Raw genomic sequence first — 23,801 nt, forward strand, 5'->3', positions numbered from 1 at the left:
TAGATCTCTGCCTATTACACATTACGACCATCTTCAATTTCAGCGGTCTCTGTCAGTCAACAGACAAGGTCAGCCTGTACACTTTTGGCTGTATGTGTCCTTTCAAGTTTCCACTTCACTATCACATTGGAATCAGTGGACATAGGGATGTTTAGGAGTGTGGAAATCTCATGTACAGACATATGACACAAGTGACACCCAATCACCTAACCACAGTCAAAGTCCTTGAGTTCCACATGTGATGGATCTGGGAGATGTGTTATTTTCTACCGGATTTGTCGATACCAAATCTAATGAGGGAGGTTGTAAATGTTTTCTTATATTTTTGTCAGTATATTTTTTGTGAATTGTAATTTGCCCTATTTTAAGCTAATTTGCTTATATGTTCGAGAGTGACAGCATATTGATTAATATTAGTAGATGTGACGAATAATATCAAAGAGACTGGTTACAAGTGGAAGCTTGTGTGTTGTGTGAAATGTCTTTGACACTGGAGTCGTCTTTGACCGTAGTCAGTCGGCAGTGAACACTAAGTGTGTGATGGTGGAACGATGTACAGGTCCCCGTTATAACAATTTGCAAGTGACCAGCAAAAATGAGTTATTCTACTACTGTTTTATATAAACATCAAGAAGGAAGCACATTCGGAAAAATGGTATTTGAAGCACCAAAAATGAGGCAAACACATTGAACCAGGACATTTCCGCAGCCGACGAAACAGCATTATGGAATCATACTTTCACTAGATGACTGAAGCCAACACAAAAAAGTCAAATATCATCTTATAAGCATCCACGGAAAAGTTAGTACTGTCACGAAATATGCTAAATTCAAGTATATAAAAATAGTGAGCATATTTCACACAGAGCACCCTATTCTGTTCTCTCACAATGTCTAATGACTGCTGAGGTTGCTGAAATGGAGTACGTGGCAGTTGATGGCAGCACAATGCACCTAATACAAAAAAATTATGTTTTTGGGGGGGGGGGGGGGGTCCGGATACTTTTGATCGCGTAGTGTACATTCTGGGTGTTCACAAATTTTTAGATTCATATAAATTTGAGTGTGTGAAATTAATAGCATATGCTGTATAACAGTTATGCTTATCAACAAATTTATACAACTACAGCCACTGCCAATTATATCAAAATTAATAATAATAATAATAATAATAATAATAATAACAATAACATTAAAATAGACAATCCACCAAACATAACAGACATGGAACACTTCTGGAGCAACATATGGTCAAACCCGGTACAACATAACAGGCATGCACGGTGGATACAAGCAGAAACAGACACATACAAGATGATACCACAAATGCCTGAAGTGATAATTTTGCAACATGAAGTCACCCAAGCAATTAATTCTACTCACAGTTGGAAAGCCCCTGGAAAAGATAAAATAGCAAATTTCTGGCTAAGGAAGTTCACCTCAACACTTTCACATCTAACTAAATTATTTAACAGTTACATTGCAGACCCATACACATTCCCTGATACACTTACACATGGAATAACTTACCTGAAACCTAAAGATCAAGCAGACACAGCAAACCCAGCTAAATATTGCCCCATAACATGCCTACCAACAATATACAAAATATTAACTTCAGTCATTACACAGAAATTAATGACACATACAACACAGAACAAAATTATAAATGAAGAACAAAATTATAAATGAAGAACAAAATTATAAATGAAGAACAAAATTATAAATGAAGAACAAAATTATAAATGAAGAACAAAATTATAAATGAAGAACAAAAAGGCTGTTGCAAAGGAGCACGAGGATGTAAAGAGCAACTGATAATAGATGCAGAGGTGACATATCAAGCTAAAACTAAACAAAGGTCGCTACACCACGCATACATTGATTACCAAAAAGCTTTCGATAGTGTACCCCACTCATGGTTACTACAAATATTGGAAAGATACAAAGTAGATCCTAAATTGATACAGTTCCTAAAAATAGTAATGAAAAATTGGAAAACCACACTTAATATCCAAACAAATTCTAATAATATCACATCACAGCCAATACAGATTAAGCGTGGAATATACCAAGGAGACTCATTAAGTCCTTTCTGGTTCTGCCTTGCTTTGAACCCACTATCCAAGATGCTAAATAATACAAATTATGGATACAATATTACTGGAACATACCCACACAAAATCACACATTTGCTCTACATGGATGATCTAAAACTACTGGCAGCAACAAACCAACAACTCAACCAATTACTAAAGATAACAGAAGTATTCAGCAATGATATAAATATGGCTTTTGGAACAGACAAATGTAAGAAAAATTGCATAGTCAAGGGAAAACACACTAAACAAGAAGATTACATATTGGATAACCACAGCGACTGCATAGAAGCGATGGAAAAAACAGATGCCTATAAATATCTAGGATACAGGCAAAAAATAGGAATAGATAATACAAATATTAAAGAAGAACTAAAAGAAAAATATAGACAAAGACTAACAAAAATACTGAAAACAGAATTGACAGCAAGAAACAAGACAAAAGCTATAAATACTAATGCTATACCAATATTGACCTACTCATTTGGAGTAGCGAAATGGAGTAACACAGACCTAGAAGCACTCAATACACTTACACGATCACAATGCCACAAATATAGAATACATCACATACATTCAGCAACAGAAAGATTCACATTAAGCAGAAAGGAAGGAGGAAGGGGATTTATCGACATAAAAAACCTACATTATGGACAGGTAGACAATTTAAGAAAATTCTTTCTAGAACGAGCAGAAACTAGCAAAATACACAAAGCAATCACTCATATAAATACATCGGCTACACCACTGCAATTTCATAACCACTTCTACAACCCTCTAGACTACATAACATCAACAGATACAAAGAAAGTAAACTGGAAAAAGAAAACACTACATGGCAAGCACCCGTATCATCTAACAAGAGCCACACATCGATCAAGACGCATCCAACACATGGCTAAGAAAAGGCAATATATACAGTGAGACAGAAGGATTCATGATTGCAATACAGGATCAAACAATAAACACCAGATATTACAGCAAGCATATTATTAAAGATCCCAATACTACAACAGATAAATGCAGACTTTGCAAACAGCAGATAAATGCAGACTTTGCAAACAACAAATAGAAACAGTAGATCACATCACAAGCGGATGTACAATACTAGCAAATACAGAATACCCCAGAAGACATGACAATGTAGCAAAAATAATACAACAACAGCTTGTTTTACAACATAAACTTATAAAACAACACGTTCCCACATACAAGTATGCACCACAAAATGTACTGGAGAATGATGAATACAAATTATACTGGAACAGAACCATTATAACAGATAAAACAACACCACATAACAAACCTGACATCATACTCACCAATAAAAAGAAGAAATTAACACAACTAATCGAAATATCCATACCCAATACAACAAATATACAAAAGAAAACATGAGAAAAAACTGAAAAATACATCCAACTGGCTGAGGAAGTCAAGGACATGTGGCATCAGGATAAAGTTGACATTATACCAATTATACTATCAAAAACAGGAGTCATACCACACAATATCCACCGTTACATCAATGCAATACAGCTACATCCAAACTTATATAGACAACTACAGAAATCTATAATTATTGATACATGTTCAATCACCCGAAAGTTCCTAAATGCAATATAACATATACCATACAGTTAAAAGGAAGTCACGCTTGACCAAGGTCCACGTCACTTTCCATTTTTAACCAGACCTAAGGTCTGAGAAAGGAAAGAAGATGATAATAATAATAGTAATAATAATAGTAATAGTAACAACAACATGCATAGCTTTTCTGACAAAAGAAAGAATTGTTTTTGTGGTATTCTTGTGTTTCGTACATAATTAAGTACAGTTTAGGGCAATAACAAATTACTGTGTAAGTTTTTGCAACTCACGATTTCGCATTTTTGTGTAAGTGGTAGTTTTTATGCTTTTCCATTTTTTCGGACAAATGTAGAAGATCCCTAAGAGATGTATAAGTTCACGAATTTACTTCCAGGCTGAAAATCAGACATTATTACACTGCACCAAAATGGCAGCTTGTGCTAACTGTACACTTTCCTTGCTCATTTGTAGTCACACTTATTTGATTTCGTCATTCTCTCAAACAAACGATCTGTTCTCAGAGACCCTAGTTCCTTTGTGACTAACTTTTCCTAGTAATTTACTTTTCTGTTCCCAGAATGAGATTTTCACTTTGCAGTGGAGCATGCGCTGTTATGGAACTTCCTCGCAGATTAAAGCTGTGTGCCAGACCGACACTCGAACTCAGGACCTTTGCCTTTTGCAGGCAAGTTCTCTACCAACTGAGCTACACAAGCAAGACTCACGACCCATCCTCACAACTTTACTTTTCTGCTAGCATTTAAAATAGACTCAACATAGTTCACTGCACAAGAAAGCTAATTCCCACACAGGAAACAACCAACTCCAAATGCAAAGTGCCGTTTGCAGAAATGATTAAACTCAAGTAGTAATGTCTACCAACATGGTCACTTACTAGAATACAAATGAGGCACTGAGATCGATAAGGGCCTAAAGCATACCCCCCATCGATTCCACATTTAAGCGAAAATCAGAGAAAGCAGTGATACACCTTTTCATGATTTTTCATATATGCAATGTGGGCCTACCACACAGATAAACCTGACTCACCATAAGATCAACAGATTTCAAAAGCATGAATGAATGCTACACTCTCGCAATTGACGGTGATGTGCGTTAGGCCCTTATGATTCTCACAAGGGCAACTCCTCATCGCATCCCCCTCAGGTGGCCCAGTGGATAGCCCATCAAAAACTGAACACAGATCAAGCATGAAAACAGGAAGAGGGTGTACTGAACTGTTACAAAAAAATAATAAAATAAAAAACAAAATAAGGACAGTGATACCTTGTTAGGCGGGCGGGTCGTGTTCAAAACTCTCTCATAGCACTAAATTTCATTTTTTTTTTTTTTCACAACACTGTGAACTCTCCAGGGTCATTGGAATGTTTGTTCTCTTTCTGTAGTTTTGGCGGTTATTGTACTATACACTGGTTATAGAATATGAGTCATGTGATAATAATACATTACCGTCGAAAGCAAGCATGATGAATTGTGGGAGCATGCAAGATACCACATAGACGTCTCACAGAAATGAAAACAACAAATAAATGGGTGTGAACGACATTACAATAATGGAATTCAAGAGTCAAGACTTCCAAAATGGAATGCAACTTCAAAAATGTTGAAAAGGTATGTTTTGACACAGCACAGAGATACTGTGTTATTGTGCAACTGCTGCATTCATTTGTTGCAGCTTATGTGACAAACTATTACTTTTCATCATTTCCTTGGAAGTGATCACATTCAGATTCATACAAATCTCACTCACTTACTAGGTGTACAAATTAGGTGCATCGGTAAGACATTCCTATCATATGACAAATGTACTGTCACTGATGTGTATGACATAAAAGATGTGTTTGTGTTTTCCAGCGGAGGATTCGATTCAGTTGTCACCTTGTCGTCAAATGTTGGCATTTCCCATTTGAAAGCCACTCACTTTTGGCTGCTAATACAGTAATTGTGCAGAATCAACCGTGGAAAAAAAAAAAAAAAAAACTGCAGCACAATGGAGTTTCCACAGCTCTGCTCAGTTCTCTGTATTGCACTTCCTGATCATGGACCGTTCACTGTTTCTATTTTGCTTTCTTTTTTTCACAATTCAGTAGACTTTCTTCCTGTTTTCATGCATCATCTGTGTTCAGTTTCTGACAGGCTTCACCGCACCCTTTTACCACCAAATCTGAGAGGGTGCCATGGGAGTTTCCCTTGTCAGCGTCTCAAATGGATTACTGTGTGGTAAAAAATTCATAACTTAATATACTACAACTCATTCAGAAACCCACAAAATAGGTTTACTGCCAGTACAACTTTAACATATACTGATGGCTGATATAATTTTACTACTGTACATGGTAAGTGAATTAGCAAATCTGAGGAATGTGCTATCATCTAGCAGGATTTATGCTGAGCAAATGAGGATAAAAGTCTTCTACAGTGTGCTTTGGCACTGACATAAACTTCTAGTCGAATGGCAAGGGCTAGCTGTGCACACTGTGAACCTTTTATCAAATCCGTATGTATTTGGCCAGTAAGGCAATTATGTCACGTGAGTTTTGCATGTGCAAAAGCTTCTTAAAATGCGCACAACTGAGGGTGTGTTCACAACCCTCTTGCTAAGTTTCATGGAGTCTAGTGGAGCAGTAGCGCAGCAGATTTAAGTGCCATATCTTTCAGATGGCAGCATCTATGTTACATTTAACAACATTCAAAGAAAACAACCAATAAGCACACAAGGTGTCGAATGTTAGGGTGTTCATGTGCTCTTACACAGCAGCTGCTACTGGGCCTCCTTGGTGTATTTTAGTGATAAATAATTCTTGTGTGATCAGCTGAGTGGTAACATCACCTTGTCACAACATTTCAATGAGTTTTGTCCCTATCTTCGACTTTGCCTAAAGATGATGGTTACAAAAATCATTGTAAGTTGCAACAAGACAATGCCACCACTCAGTTACTCGCTCAAGCAGAACTTACTAGTTTATAAGTTCCATACAAGGGTCACGTACATAGCAAGGCCGAGTCCAAAGAAAGTCAAGTAAGCACATGAATGAATCGTCACCACCTCCTTCCAACCATTAGATGTTGCAATCACCTGTTTTAGTCTATTATCCATCCATCCCTTACAGGTCTACCTAGTTCTCCCTCTCCAGTCGGTCAATAATTCATTATCTTTTATGGCAATCTGTATTCCGACATTCTATCAACATGATTCTTTCATTTTATCCTATTCTCTTGTATCTTGTTATTAACTGGAAGTTATTTTCAAATCTGATCGTATTGTTTTATCCACTTTATTACAGGCTCTTACATATACATCTTGAATGTTACCTCTGGTGCTTGTATACAAGATTATTCTTTTTTTGTTACTGTTCACAACCTGAACCATATACAGGAGTATGTACAGCCATTATAACAGATATTTTAAGCAAAGAAACAGGGTCCAAACGGGCTGTAATATATTTATTGCCCATGCTATTAGCTAATATTGGCTGTTAGTCATTTTGAAGCACTTGTCACATTTGACCAAATAGCCAGTACATTCTTAAAGGTACACACTACCTTCAAGTGGGTGTGTAGCACAAATACAATTCAATACTGCACTAGATTACATCTAATATGTATACAGAAAGTTTTCTATACAAATATTACTAATGGATGTAATCTAGTGCACTATTGACTTGTATATGGACTACACACGTGTATGAAAGTTGTGTGTGCATTCACATATGTACAGACTATTTATTCAAGTGTGATGTGGAGCTTGAAGCTTGTGGCAAGGACTTGAAAACGACAAACAGTTGAAATTAGCTAACAGCATAGAAAATAAACATATTACAGCCTATTTGACCACATTTTCTTCCTTCAAACTATTAAGGCTGTGGACCACACCAAGAACCACAGGTTGCAAGTCCAACTCGGGAGGTGGCACTGTCCATTGGGTGTGGGAGATGGCCTCCACGTGCTGCTGCTGTCGCTGTTTGACAGTGCCACCATTTAGCAGATGGACCCATGCCTGCAGGCACTGGCACCTTGCGTCTTGCTATGCTCACGGCCAGCAAGGTGCTGGTGCAGTCGATGCAGTAACAGGGGATAACTACAAAAACCACTAATGTTCTTGGCTCAACATTCCCATCAGCTCAAGTGAACAATTTCTTTTTCTTCAATTTTTAAGGCTACTATAACTTACCAGAGTAAACTAGAGATAATTTTTTCCTTAATAATAATAAAATGTTAAATACAGTCTTGTGAGATTAACAAAGGACGAAATAACTAAAATAAATTATTTAAAATTGTGCATTTATATTTTCTTAAAACAGCTGCATTTTTAACAAAGACTAAATAAAGATAATGCAACATTTTCATTACTGTTGTAACTAAGTAACTGAAGCAAAATCTAGGAACATAATGAGTTTTTCCATGTACCTTGTTTTGTTCACAGCATGAACTCATTTGAAATTAGTTGATGCTACCTTAACTTACTTTTCAGATGACAAGAAAATCAAGATGTGACACTGACTCCTGAAAGAACACTATATAATCTGATTACATAACACTGACATTTGTAAATAGTAATGCTTTGGTTGAAAGAGGTACAATTTTCTTTATTTTAACACTTCAAATTGATCATCAGTAACAGATAAACCCCCTTCATTCCACTGTTTCAACTTCTTAAATTGATTTACAAGAAGTTAAAGGAGATATCTTGTTCTTTCCAGTAATGAGACACTTGAGATATAGCATAATTTCATCAACTTTGAGAAAAATGCTATTAAAAGATAATATCAACTGCAACTGATAAGCTAAATGCACTGAAGTTTGGGAAAAAATAAGGCATCCATCCCTGAATGACAAGCAATACAACGATTGTAATCCAAGAGCAGGAAATGTTCACAGTCCCCTTCCAACAAGCACAGTGGTTAACTGTCACTCCACATGTTCATGGTGTGCTTCTGCTTCTCTCCAAGAGTTCTGTACAGCTTCTACAATCCATTGCCACCATGCAGACTTACTAAAGTAGTACACTGCACACAGCATTATGAACACCCATGACAAGACAAGACAGTAATCAGTCTCTTTGACCGGTACACTTGGTACAGGACCACTGAAGTCAACAGACATCACAAACAATTTGTTTTTGGGTTCAAGGCCTGGAAAAATAACATTTACAAAATATAACAAACAGAGTCTTTTGCAGTTGTTGGTAGATTGAACAATGATAAGTTGTCAATAGAAGATTTACAAGAGCAGATTACCTGTATATTCTATTATAAAGCGTCCAAACATTTCTAAGGTGTAATCAGAATTATTGAACTTTGCAGCTGGTCGACCATTGTGGAACAACATTACTGTGGGGACACCGACAATTCCATATTGCGTATTGAAACTGAAAACCAATGGGCAATAATTACTTTGTTTGGTTAAAGTCAATGAACACAAAGCTATGTGTGCTCTAAGAACAACATATTAGCAAAAGTGATGAGATTGAGTATATAACAGTCTCACAAAATCTACACACATAAAAATATCAAACACATAAGTAGACTTACCTGTGGTATTTCATTGCATCAATGGCAGCCATTTTTATGTCTGGAAAAGCCCTAGGGAGGGCATTGAAGTGAGGTGCTGCCAGGCTGCTAAATGGGCAATAACGAGCATAGAAGAGGACCATTACGCATTCTGCCGGCTGGCGACGTCGTGTCACATTGGGGTCACTTACCAGAAGGCTCAATAATCTTGTAGAATTAATCAGCTGAAGCAAATGAAAGATAACATACAGTTACATTATTAAATTACCACATCCTAAGTATAAGACTGCATGTACTTTGACTAAAATAACAGAGTTATTGCTGTTTCTTTGTGAAAAGTGCTTCGGGCCAACCATCAACCAACATTTTTAAAACATTGGTGCTATGTCACACTGCAGTGTGCTCCACGCTGTCAAATACTAGGATGAATTAATAAATTTTGCATTTCAACTTTTTCTTTTGTACACTGTCAAATCAGTAAGTAACCGAATCAATTGCAATCAAAGTTACTGCACTAACAATTGTCCCCATTTTGATCAGGGTAGCTTGGAGAAAGACTGTGGCTGAATAGTTGCGTATTCATCTACAGCATGTCACCCAACTCACAATATTCCTTACATTTCACTGTGTTTGAGCCATCAAAATGAGATACAGAAGCAACTATTCGTTTTGTCTTTCTAAAGACTGAATAATAGCCTATGACAACAGCATAGAGGTGAACAAACAGCAGTACAAACAATGCAACTTTTGCCAAGTAGTACACTTCTCCAAGAATGTGTGCAAGTGTGGTTTGTGGAAAATTGTATATCATTTAAATCAAACAAAACTGATAATTACCAAGAACAGATTGGGAACATATGTCAGATGATGTTCAGCGACTCTTTCTGGCTGATAATGTTTTAAAATCAATGTGGGGAAAAATTATGCCCACAGGGTCATGACAATGCTATTGTGCTACTATTGCATAAATTGCATACAGACGGCATAGGCTTGAAGTAAGGACTGTGTAGCAAAAAAAAAAAAAAACTATGCTGGAGAATAACAGTTGACAAGGCACGTTTTAAATTTTTCATCAGTGGGTAAACGAAATAAAGTTATAATTGTAAGTGCGGGAAAATGAATGCCAGGCAATTCATTATTTCATTGAATTCTGACTACAGATTTACTGCTCACAGAAATGACACTGGAAGCATTTCTGTTTTGAATACTGGTATTCCGATTGGTAAGAGTTTATTTATCGACTGTCATTTGGAGATAGTGAGCGGAGCTGTGGATACTAAAAACTGGAGTCACAGGTGGAGAAATCGGAAAATATCTGAAATTCTTCCGTTTGAGCTTAAAAGTGGGGTGACAGCAGCAGAGACAGCCAGAAACATTTGCACCATGTATGGGGATAATGTCACTGTACAGAGTATGGCAAGACAATTTTTTTCTTGTTTTGAGGAGGCCAGGTAAGACATTAGAGCACTAAGAAATTTTTCTATCAAGCATGAGGGCCAGCAAGGAAGAAGAAGAGGAAGAGGTGGTGGTCATGTTTGTTGGAAAGCTCTTTGATCTTGGGCTACACATACACTGCATATCTTCATATTACGAAAGTATGAATTTGACTTCAACCAAAAGCAGCACGTTAGTTTCCAAAGCAATTAAATCAAGATTGTGATTTGCTTTTGTAGGCCAATCATAGCTCGTGTCAGGTGATCTTGCCAGTTGATGATAGCAGATATTCAGAGCACAGGGCATGTGATGCAGTCAGTCAATAGCAACATTACTGTTAAGTAGTGTGAACACACAAATAGGAAAAGATAGTGGTTTAAATTAATATACATAGTGTACAAAGGCTAAGTTTTCACATACAATATTGGTCTTTTTTTGCGTGTGTTACACTTTAACATACATCACACAAAAGTGCCAGTAACATTTTAAATAATGTCATATATCTAGTCTTCTGGATTCAAAATTCTTCTAAGTGGCTGGTCCTTGAAGTGTTCAGTTTTAGCAATGATAACGTAGGAAGCCCTAATGTTCGTGCATAGGTTGGTTGGTTGCTGGTTGTTTGGGGAAGGAGACCAGACAGCGTGGTCATCGGTCTCATTGGATTAGGGAAGGATGGGGAAGGAAGTCTGCCGTGCCCTTTCAGAGGAACCATCCCGGCATTTGCCTGGAGTGATTTAGGGAAATCACGGAAAACCTAAATCAGGATGGCCGGACGCGGGATTGAACCATCGTCCTCCCGAATGCGAGTCCAGTGTCTAACCACTGCGCCACCTCGCTCGGTGTTCGTGCATATACAGCATTATTCATATGATTATTAAATCATACAAAACAGAACATTACAGGATATTCCAAGAGCATTGGAATTTCATAAACCCTGCTAAAATGCGTAATTCGGCTGAAAGTGCACATTTGTATGGCCAGATTCACAATGAAGTACGCCCCAACTTGATATTAAGCTTTCCAGTGTGGTTTTCAGGATGCAAATTTTCTTGGAGTACCAGTACTGTACTACTTCACGTTTGGTTCTTTATTATGACATACTGCCATACATGCTGGAAGATGAAAATGTGCACTTGAAATTCAGCGAGCAGCTGAAACTAACCAATGGTGTGGAATAAAACACTTCATTTCAAATAAATAGACTGCTTCTGTGAAAAAAGATTAATACAAGCTAAATTTCTTTAGCATACTGACAAAAGTAATTGTTTGTTCTGCAAGGCAATTAATGCTAGACTGCCAAAAATGTGTAAATAAAAATACATTAGAAATAAAGTATTTTTGCCTAACGTAATTATGTGATGGTATTTTAATTCACTTGATAGCTCCTGGCCACAGAAAATTGTTTTGTTATTATTTGATGTGAGAGTTTTAAACAAAGAGGAAAGAGCAAAATCATAAAACCGGGTCACATGGAGACTACCCCATCCCCACTACAACTCAGACTGCTCTGCACATGCGCAAATCTGGCAGCTTTTGGTGCTGCCAGAAAAATTTTTCCAGGTAGCATCTGACTGGCTATTGCTACAGCTGATATAGCTAACAGCCACACTTTAAGTAGCCAGAAGCGGAACAAGGTACCGCTAATACGCAACTGAACTGGGCACAAATCTAATGTACCCCGTTTTGATGTCTCACCCTTTGGAAGCAGCTTGTTGTCATGGTGTATTGCATAGTCTTCACCCCAAAGCCTTTGACACATTTTCCTGTTGGTAGACACTTGTGTGTGCACTGTGTTTTGTAGCTATAAATGGCACATTTTCTTTGCAACTTAAGATTTTTTTTTCTCTCATTTATAAAAATTTAACTGAAAACTAAAACAATGAAAAATTCCCAGGTTTTCCCCAGCTGAAAAAATTCCCACTTTCTCCCAGATTTCCCAGTTGTCCTAGGGTGTATACAACCTGAATAAGTCAGGCTGGAAATTGGGGAATGGAAGTTGGTCCCAGAGAGCCAACAGAGGCTGCCCTACACAACAGTAGAGGGAGGTTTTTTTTTTGTTTGGGGTTAAGGGCACTCAACTACTGAGGTCTTTAGCGCCCAGTCACAATTGTTAGAGCACATAGAATCTAGTAAAACTCAAGGGTGGGGGGGGGGGGGGGGGACACCAGAAAGTTCTTACAAAGATGCAGATAAAATAAATGAAAGAGTTAGATGTCTTTGGACATGCCAGTCAAAGCAATGAAATGAAGTACACGAGCAGCTGCTCGAGCGTCATCAGCTAAAATATCCTGTAAAGTAGATGGCAGAGACAGGACAACACGAGATTGACTAAAACGGGGACACGACAATAAAACATGGCGCACTGTTAATGCATGACCACAAGGGCACTGCGGAGCTGGGTCACCGGAGAGCAGGTAGCGGTGGCTAAACCGGCAATGCCCAATCCGCAACCTGGTCGGAAGGACCTCTTCTCGCCGAGATGGTCGGGAGGAGGTTGTCCAAACTGTTGGGAACGGTTTTACTGCCCGGAGCTTGTTTCCTTGAAGTGATGACCAAGTATCCCACCACAAGGACACAAGCCTCTTACAAACAATCCCACTAACGTCAGATGACGGGACACAATGGGAGGCTGGCCGAGGCAGGAGGACTGCAGCCCTGGCTGCAGCATCAGCAGCCTCATTCCCAGGCACTCCTACATGGCCGGGAACCCACAGAAAGCTGACAGGAGAGCCATCGTCAGCACCCGAATGGAGGGACTGCTGGATCCGTTGCACCAAGGGATGGACCGGATACGGAGCTCCAAGGCTCTGAAGAGCACAGAGTGAATCAGAACAGAGTACATACGATGAATGGCAGTGGCGGCGGGCATACTGAACGGCCTGATGGAGAGCAAAAAGCTCGGCCGTAAAGCTGGAACACTGGTCGAGGAGCCGGTATTTAAAGGCGACGGCCCCGAAGACAAAGGCACAGCCGACACCATCGTCAGTTTTGAAGCCATCAGTGTAAATAAAGGTGTGACTGGCAAGTCGCGCACGAAGTTCGACAAACCGTGAGTAATACACTGCAGCCGGAGTACCCTCCTTCGGGAGCGAGCTGAGGTTGAGATAAATATGAACCGGAGCCTGGAGCCAAGGTGGTGTCGGGCTCTCACCCTCTCTGAAGGTGGTAGGGAGGGCAAAATCCAATTGTTGAAGCAGGCGACGAAAGCGGACTCCAGGGGGCAGCAGGGCAGACACATACAACCCATACTGACGGTCAAGAGAATCAGCGAAGAAGGACTGATAAGAGGGGTGGTCGGGCATTGACAACAGCTGGCAGGCATACCAACAAAGCAGTACGTCGCGCCAGTAGGTCAATGGTAATTCGGCAGCTTCAGCATAAAGACTCTCGACGGGACTAGTGTAGAATGCTCCGGTCGCAAGACGTAACCCCCAATGGTGGATGGAGTTGAGACAGCATAAGAGGGATGGCCGAGCAGACGAGGCTCCCATAATCCAGCTTTCATCGGACTATGGACCGATACAAGCAAAGCAGGACAGTGCGATCCGCTTCCCAAGATGAACCACTACGAACTCTGAGGACATTATGGGAACATGTACAACAGGCAGTCAAATAAGATACGTGCAGAGACCAATAAAGTTTCCTGTCCAGTGTGAGCCCTAGAAACTTCGTTGTTTCCACGAATGGGAGAACAACGGGACCGAGATGTAAGGATGGCGGTAGGAACGCTTTATATTGCCAAAAGTTGATGCAAACCGTCTTCTCTTCAGAGAACCGGAAGCCATTTGCCACACTCCATGAGTATAGGCTGTCTAGACAACGCTGAAGGCAGCGCTCGAGGAGGCATGTTCTCTGGGCACTGCAGTAGATCACGAAGTCATCGACAAAAAGAGAGCCTGAGGCATTAGGTGGAATGCAATCCATAATTGGATTGATTGCTATGGCAAAAAGGGCTATGCTCAAGACTGAGCCCTGAGGCACTCCGTTCTCCTGGAGGAAGACGTCGGACAATACGGAACCCACACGTACCCTAAACTTTCGATCTGTTAAAAAGGAATCAATAAAAAGGGGCAGGCGACTGCGTAGACCCCACCTGTGCATAGTGCGGAGGATACCTCCTCTCCAACAGGTATCATAAGCCTTCTCCAAATCGAAGAACACGGCTACCGTTTGGCGCTTTCGCAAAAAGTTGTCCATGATGAATGTCGACAAGGTCACAAGGTGGTCAACAGCGGAGCGGCGGTGACGAAAGCCGCATTGAACATTGGTAAGTAGCCGTCAAGATTCAAGAATCGAAACTAACCGAGCGTTAACCATGCGCTCCATCACCTTACAGACACAGCTTGTAAGAGAAATGGGGCAGTAACTAGAAGCAAGGTGTCTATCCTTTCCAGGTTTGGGTATAGGAACAACGACGGCGTCACGCTAACGCATGAGGTTGGTTGGTTGTTTGAGGTTAAAGGGACCAAACAGCAAGGTCATCAGTCCCTTGTTTCAAATAGACTCCATTCTGCTAACGGGACATCTCAGAAAAGTCAGAACAATAAAACGGAAAAAGGGGAAACGTAAAAGGGCAGTCACGTTGTCAATAGTAAAAACAAATGAGGGAAGTTGGCAAGAGAACGAACCCAACACTATGCTGAAGCAGCATAGGCAAGACCACCTGTGACTTAAAAGGTACAACTGCTATAATGCAGAAAGTACGTATGGGAATAGAAAAACTAACCAAGCCTTAAAAAGAAGGGGTAAAAACAGAGTAAAAGGGAAAGAAAAGAGGATTCCGGTCAGGGAGGTGAATCGGGAATCTCTGAACACTGCCTACAGTGGGAGACACCCAAACACTCACCGCCCTGCCCCAACACCAGAGGGAGATTAAAAACTTTAAAACTGAGAATAAAAACCACTCTCCCGGAGGAAACCTAGAACCAGAGAGACCATCCAGGAATCGTCAGCCAACATCAAAGGTAAAGTGTGGGGGAGTCTGTACTTAGCACGGTGGGGGAGTCTGTACTTAGCACGTAGAGCCAAAAGAAGGGGGCATTCAACCAAAATGTGGGCCACTGACTGGAAGGCTCCACAACCACATAGTGGGGGTGGCTCATCACGCAAAAGGAAACCATGGGTCAGCCTGGTATGGCCAATGCGGAGACGACACAGTGTGGTCGAGTCCTTGCGGGAGAGGCGGAAGGAAGAACGCCATGGGCCTGGATTCACCTTAATGGCACGAAGTTTATTAGACAGTGGAGTAGCCTCCCAAGAATTGGCCCATGACTGTGCAAAGTGGGATTTGATGTGAAGCCGTAAATCCACTGCAGAAGGGGTTACAGAAAACGGGGGGGTAAGTAACTGCTCCCTCAGCCAAACGATCAGCGAGCTCATTACCCGGGATACCCACATGGCCCGGGACCCATAGGAAGTCAATGGAACAAGCAGCACGGTGAAGATCAGCGAGATGGTCATGGATGGCAGAGACCAAGGGATGGCGCGAAAAACACCGGTCAATAGCAAGAAGGCCACTCATCGAGTCCGTACATAACAAAACGCGGTTGTGTTGGGATTGTTTAATAAAGGTAAGGGCCCGGGAAATTGCCATCAATTCCGCAGTAAACACCCCACATGAGGGTGGCAGTAGATGATTTTCCGTTCCAACAAAGGACGTGAAGGCATACCCAACATGATCAGCAGATTTAGAGCCATCAGTGTAAAAAACAACAGCATCCCGAAACTCCCATAAAATTTGGCGGAAAAAGGAACGGAACACCACCGGGGGGATGGAATCTTTCGGACCGCGGCGGAGATCCATCCGAATTCGAGGCCGAGGAACTAACCAAGGAGGGGTGGAGGGGAGGGAGCGAGGAAGACAGGACAAAGAAGGAAGCCGAAAATCACGGTTAAGAGACGCAAGGCGCAGTCCAACCGGTAAACCCGCCCGAGGGCGGGAGTCAGGCGGGCGACGTACATGGTCTGGGAATAGGATAGAATAGGAAGGATGAGCGGGAGAAGAACGGATAGTAAGGGCATAAGACACCAGAAGCTGGGACCGCCGAACAGAAAGGGGGGGGGGGATCCCAGCTTCAACCAGGAGACTATCAACAGGGCTAGTAGGGAAGGCACCGGTGGCCAATCGGATACCACGATGGTGGACCGGATCCAGCACGTGCAGCGTGGAAGGAGCAGCTGAACCATAAACTTGACAACCATAGTCCAAACGTGACAGAACTAGAGCACGATAAAGACGGAGGAGGAGGGAACGGTCCGCACCCCAAGAGGAGTGGGCAAGGAAGCGAAGGACATTGAGTTTACGGAAACATCCTACCTTCAGGAGTCTGATATGGGGCAGCCAAGTGAGCTTGTTGTCGAAAAGAAGACCTAGGAAACGAAACTGTGGGACCACAGGCAATCTTTGTGCAGTGAGATAGAGCTCGGGATCAGGGTGGACCGTAGTACGGCGACAGAAGTGGACCACCCGCGATTTTAAAGGAGAGAATTGAAACCCGTGTGAGAGGGTCCATGCAGAGGCACGCCGTATAGCCACCTGGAGCTGCCGTTCTGCAGATGGCATCGAGGAGGAACTAACCCAAATGCAGAAATCATCCACATACAGGGCAGGGGCGACCAAGGGACCGACAGAGGCCACAAGTCCATCGATAGCAATGAGGAAAAGAAGGACACTCAAGACAGAACCCTGTGGGATGCCCGTCTCCTGGGTCCGTGGAGAACTAAAAGCAGTACCAACTCGAACTCTGAATGACCAATGGATCAGGAACTGGCGGATAAAAATCGGGAGTGGGCCCCGAAGACCCCACTGATGAAGGGTTAGTAAGATGTGATGGCGCCAGGCCGTGTCATAGGCCTTGCGAAGGTCAAAAAACACTGCAACCAAATGGCGGCGCTGGGAAAAAGCCTGCCGAACTGCGGATTCCAAGCGAAGTAAATGATCGATTGGAGATCGTCCCTCTCGAAAGCCACACTGGTAAGGGGACAATAGATCCCGAGATTCGAGGACCCAAGTGAGCCGACAGGCTACCAGCCGTTCAAGTAACTTACAACCAACATTGGTCAAACTAATTGGCCGATAGCTGTCAACAGATAGGGAGTTCTGACCAGGCTTAAGGACAGGAACCACAATGCTATCCCTCCACTGAGTAGGGAAGTCACCCTGGAGCCAGATACGGTTAAACACCCGAAGAAGATGGTGCCGTTGTGGAGCACTAAGATGTTGAAGCAGCTGGTTATGAATGGAATCTGGGCCAGGGGCCGTATCGTGAGAAGAAGATAGAGCAGAAAGAAATTCCCATTCAGTGAAAGGTTCGTTGTAAGATTCTGACTCACAAGCGGTGAAACATAAGGTGACAGCTTCAGCCTGCTGTTTTTGATGAAGGAAAGCAGCTGGATAGGAGGCCGACGCTGATGCCACTGCAAAATGGGTCGCAAGATGTTCTGCAAGAACTAATGGGTCCGTACAAATGCCATCTGGGAGGTGAAGGCCTGGGAGGGTGGACTGCCGATGGCAACCTTGGAGAGAGCGAAGTGTAGCCCATACCCGTGACAGAGGGACAGTGGAACCAAGGGAAGAAACGAATCGTTCCCAACATATCCGCTTGCTCTGTTTGATTAAATAACGGGCTTTAGCGCGAAGGCGCTTAAAGGTAGAAAGGCTGGCTACAGATGGGTGCCTCTTAAAGTGTTGCAAAGCTCGACGGCGATCACGGATGGCAATGGCAATGGCCGTACTCCACCACGGGACTTGCCGATGACGAAATTGTCCAGATGAGCGCGGGACAGCAAGGTTAGCAGCGCGAACAATCGCGTCAGACACGTCACGTAGGACGTCATCAATACAACCCGACAAAGAGGGAGAAAACTCGACCTGTGCAGTATATAGAGGCCAATCGGCGCGGTGGAAAGACCAACGAGGTAACCTCTCCATCGAGAAGCGGGAAGGGAGCGTGATAATCAACGGGAAATGGTCACTATCACAAAGGTCGTCGTGTGGCGACCAGTGTAATGAAGGGAGGAGAGAGGGAGAGGAAAGAGAAAGATCAATGGCAGAAAAGGTACCATGACCAGCACTGAAATGAGTAGGGGAGCCATCATTAAGAAGGCACAGGTCGTGGTCTGCAATAAATTGGTCTATAAGAAGACCTCGTCTAGATGGAAAGGCACTGCCCCACAAAGGATGATGAGCATTAAAATCCCCAAGGAGGAGGAAGGGAGGAGGAAGTTGCTGAAGAAGGGTGGTTAAGGCAGCAGGTGTAAGAGTCCTGTCAGGAGGGAGATAAAGATTGCATACTGTGACTGCAGAGTCTAAGTGGACCCTAACAGCAACCGCTTCCAATGTAGTTTGGAGAGGAATCCACGTGCTAGCAATGTCTGTACGGACCAACGTACAAACGCCACCAGAAGCCCGCAAGGGTCCGACCCGATTTCGACAGAAAACACGGAACCCACGGAGGGTCGGTGAGTGAGCATCAGTAAAATGAGATTCCTGGAGAACCACACAAGCTGCTGAGTAGGACGAAAGAAGGGATTTCAATTCCGGAAGGTGACGATAGTAGCCATTACAATTCCATTGGAGAACCACAGAACGATGGTTTAAATGAGGGCTGAACACGCTAAATCCAGTCATACCGCCGGGTCCCCACCCGTCACCGACAAGGAGGGGGCGACATCCATAAACGACAGGTCAGAATCCGGTTGTGAAGTCGGGGAAGGGACCTCCGGTGACACCAGAGGCTCTTTGTCCCGGGACTTATGTTTCTTCTTCTTTTCAGGCTGAGATCGAGGAGGGCTGTGTGGCATAATGGAGCCAGCTGCAGCAAGATCAGGAACAGAAATAGACCGGGTGACCTGCGGACCCACAGCCCGCGGCTCTCGCGGTCGCCGCGCTGCAGCAGACCTTTGATCTGGAACGTGCCGGGAAGGGGCATCCCGGGAGAGGCGCCCTTGACCGGCAGACGCCGAAGGAGTGGGACACTTCTCCGGCTGGGGAGGGGGAGCAGCGCCCAGAGGAGAAGGTGTGGGAGCCGCAGGGGAGGGGGGAAGGAGAGGGGTCCGGGATGGGGGTAAGGAAGGGGGAGGAAGGGATGAAGATGTAACCAAGGCGTAACTAGATGTCATGGACACAGGGTGCAATCGTGCATATTTCTTATGGGCCTCTGTGTAGCTTAAACGATCAAGGGACTTATACTCCTGTATCTTTTTTTCTTTCTTATAGACTGGGCAATCTGCTGAACATGGAGAATGACTACCATGACAATTTACACATACAGGAGGGGGAACACAGGGACTCCCCTCATGGAGTGGACGTCCACAGTCACCACAGAGAGGGTCCTGGGAACAGCGAGAAGACATGTGGCCAAAACGCAAGCACTTAAAACACCGCATAGGAGGTGGGATGTACGGCTTCACATCACAGCGATAGACCATAATCTTAACTTTCTCAGGAAGGGTATCCCCTTCAAAGGCCAGGATAAAGGCACCAATATCAATACGATTATCTTTAGGACCCTTCTGAACACGCCGAACAAAGTGAACACCCCGCCGTCCGAGATTGTCCCGAAGTTCCTCATCAGTTTGAAGGATGAGGTCTCTGTGAAAAATCACACCTTGTACCATATTTAGAGACTGGTGAGGGGTAATGGACACGGGAATTGTGCCAAGATGGGTACAGGCACGAAGGGCCGCAGAATGGGCAGCCGAAGCAGTTTTTATCAGCAACGAACCCGACCGCATCTTGCTCAGGGAGTCCACTTCGCCGAACTTGTCTTCAATGTGTTCCACAAAGAATAAAGGTTTGACACTGGTGAAAGTATCTCCATCAGTCCTGGTGCAAACTAGATAACGGGGGAAAGGTTTTGCCCCTAGACGACGGGCCTGACCCTCCTCCCAGGGGGTAGCCACGGAAGGGAAGGCCGAAGGGGCAAGAGAAGCAGCACTTGAGGAATCAGTACCACGCAGAGAGACGGCCGCAGAAGAGTGGCCAGAGTTTTGGACCCGTATGCGTTTCATCTGCATAGCGTCCGCCCTGATACCACCCACTCCGATCAGAGGCTCTCCTCACGGGCGCCACCCAGCCACAGCAAGGGCCGTCTGGCACGGCGGCCGTTGCCGGGAGTTCCGATGCTCCAGGATGACGAGCAACCACTCCAAGGCATGCATGAGGAGGTCACAGCTCAGGTATCAGAAGTGTGATCCCTGTGTGTTCAGGGGGCTCAACCAAAAGGGTACATAGCGACCCCACCACACGGGCTGGCTACCGTGCTGGCTATGCACCCTAGCATCAGACAACGACGTAAAAGAAAAGGTGGAATGTACTAGGAGGGCACACGTCGGAGACACTAGGTAAGGTGCTCTTCCCCAAATGGCTCACACTACGGAAGAGAAATTTTGGAATGGAGGTCAAACCCCAGAGGGGGACCAAGGAATGCCAAAAGGAGGAGATGATCACGCAACAAAGCCGGAGTGTAAAACCAACAGAACCAGGAGGATAGCGGGGGCCAACATAAGCAAGGACACCAATAGAGGGAGAGGAGAGGGTGAGGGGAATGGGGTATGGAGGGGAAAGGAGGGGAAGGGGAAGGAAATGCAGCCCGGGAGAGAAAGAAGGCTGCAATGGCTCGGGGCCCCGTGCTCGCCACGCACGTATCCACAAAAGAGTTGTGGACCCCCTGGGGGGGCCAACGCATGAGGACTTGACCTTCGGTCCAGACGCAATTGTAGGTACGAAGAAGGAAGCTTTTGCCTGCCGGAGAAAGGTGTGCCAGCATCTGAACGTGAATGGCATCTGGCCCCGGAGCAGAGGACCAGGACAGTGCAAGTGCACGTTCGAGTTCCCGCATAGTAAAGGGGGCATTATAATTTTCCAGATTCAGCGAGTGGAAGGAAGGTCGCCAAGCCTCTTCTGCCTCTTTCCTGGGAAGGAAGGCAGGGTGGTAATGGGCGGAGCTTGAAACCTCCACGAAAAAGCGGCCGAAGGTGTTGGAGACATCCACGGGATCAACAAGGACCTCATTACCTGAAGTCAGGCCAGGTACCGAGGAGTGGGCCTTAGCGCCCGACAGCCGGCGCAGGCCACCCCAGACGACAGAAGAGGGAGTAAAACTGTTAAAGGAGCTGGTGAGAGGCCCAATAAGCTTTTTTGCTGTCTTTGATGACTATGGCATTGCGCTCGGAGTCGTTTGTATCCAATACAGTTCGCCAATGTAGGATGGCGGCGAAAGGTGCGTAAAGCACGTCGTCGAGCACGGATAGCATCTCTACAAGCCTCATTCCACCAGGGGACGGAAACGCGACGTGAAGAAGAGGTAGTACGAGGAATGGAACGTTCGGCAGCATTGATGATAACAGCCGTGAGGTATTCGACCTGACTGTTACAACTGAGAAAAACGTGGTCCGGAAAGGTCGCCAGCGAGGAGTAAAGTCCCCAGTCAGCTTTCGGTATGTTCCAGCTCGAAGGACGTGGGGATGGGGTGTGGTGCAGGAGACAAACGACACAGGGGAAGTGGTCGCTCGAATAGGTGTCAGAAAGGACATACCACTCGAACCGACGGGCAAGAGTGGTAGAACAGGTCGAGAGGTCCAAGTGGGAGTAGGTATGAGTAGAGTCCGAGAGGAAAGTCGGGGCGCCGGTATTGAGGCAGACAAGATTGAGATGGTTGAAGACATCCGCCAAGAGGGAGCCTCTCTGACAGGATGCAGGAGAGCCCCAAAGGGGATGATGGGCATTGAAGTCGCCAAACAATAAAAACGGCGGAGGAAGCTGAACAATCAGGTGCATCATGTCAGCCCAACTAACTGCGGATGACGATGGAGTGTAGACGGTACAAACAGAAAAAGTGAAGGCAGAAAGAGTAATACGGAAAGCTATTGCTTGGAGTGGGGTGGTCAATGGGATGGGATGGTAATAGACATCGTCCCGAACAAGCAACATGACCCCACCATGAGCTGGAATACCGTCCACGGGGGTGAGGTCAGACCGCTCCGAGGTATAGTGGGTAAAAGCAATACAGTCAGTTGGGCGCAACTTGGTTTCCTGGAGACCAAGGACGAGCGGACAGTGCAGGCGGAGGAGCAGTTGTAATTCCTCCCGATTAGATCGAATACCTCTTATGTTCCAATGTAACAAAGCCATCGCTAGTCAGAAAAGAGGGGGAACGAAACGGGTGAAGAGCTGGTCACCTCGATGGCCGCGGAGGGGCAGGTTTCGAGGGAACAACGCTACAACCGGCGGGAGGCGGATCCTGTTCCATCGAGTCGTCGCCAGCAGCGGCCGCTTTCCCGGGTTGCGTAGGAGGGGCAGCATCATTCGCCGACGAGAGGCCAGCTGAACGCCTGGCACCAGAGCGTCCCGGCAAAACTGAGGACGGCCGGGAGCAGCAACTCACGAATGGAGCGTCAGATGAAACGCGCCGGGGTGGAGAGGGGGATAAAGACTTCTTGGAAGTCCGATGAGGCACGGGGATTGTGGGCTGGACCCAAAGAAGGTCCTCACGAGCGGGGTCCGTTTTGGAACGCCGGACCTCGGAAGCCGGGGTCCGGAACGTTTCCCCGATGGACGCCTGAGAAGAGGATCGCTTCTCAGGCGGTGGAGGGGGAGGAGGAGGAAGGGTGGCCCCTGGGGCAGAGGGGGCAGGGGCCGCGAGGGAGGAGGATTTGGAAGGGAGGGATTTGGGAGGCGGAGGCATAGACCCCGGATGGGGTGAGGAGGTGGAGGGGGGACAGGATAGGGTGAGGATACTGTGGAAGGAGTGGACACGACTGTGGCAAACGAAGTTGTCAACGTCACGGGATAGAGGTGGTCATACTTCTTCCTGGCCTCAGAATATGAGAGACGATCCAAAGTTTTTAATTATTGAATCTTCTTCTCCTTCTGATACGCGGGGCAGTCTAAAGATCTAGGTGAGTGGATGCCAGGACAATTGACGCACCGAGGTGGTGGAGTGCATGTATGTTCCTCACGAAGAGGACGTCCACAATCGCCACAAAGGGGCTCAGGCTCACACCGTGACGACATGTGCCCAAAGCGCAAACACCGAAAGCAGCGCATAGGAGGCGGAACGTAAGGTCGCACGTCGCACCGGTAGCACATCACCTTTACCTTGTCCGGGAGAACATCCCCCTCGAAGGTGAGGATAAAGGCTCCGGT

General features: G+C 44.6%; 1 protein-coding gene across 1 annotated transcript in view; it reads right to left on the bottom strand.

Moving 5' to 3' along the window:
- Positions 1–8,022: 8,022 nt before the first annotated feature.
- LOC124776344 (thioredoxin domain-containing protein 15) overlaps positions 8,023–23,801 on the bottom strand; it is a 45,413-nt gene continuing 29,634 nt past the window's right edge. Inside the window, exons 4-6 of the mRNA XM_047251293.1 lie at positions 9,242–9,444; positions 8,948–9,078; positions 8,023–8,842 (exon numbers count right to left, since the gene is read on the bottom strand). Coding sequence (XP_047107249.1) covers positions 8,619–8,842; positions 8,948–9,078; positions 9,242–9,444 — 558 coding nt within the window. The 3' untranslated portion in view covers positions 8,023–8,618. The remainder of the gene's footprint in view (positions 8,843–8,947; positions 9,079–9,241; positions 9,445–23,801) is intronic.

The sequence above is a fragment of the Schistocerca piceifrons genome, chromosome 2 (assembly GCF_021461385.2).
Source record: "Schistocerca piceifrons isolate TAMUIC-IGC-003096 chromosome 2, iqSchPice1.1, whole genome shotgun sequence".
Taxonomy (NCBI): Eukaryota; Metazoa; Arthropoda; class Insecta; order Orthoptera; family Acrididae; genus Schistocerca; species Schistocerca piceifrons.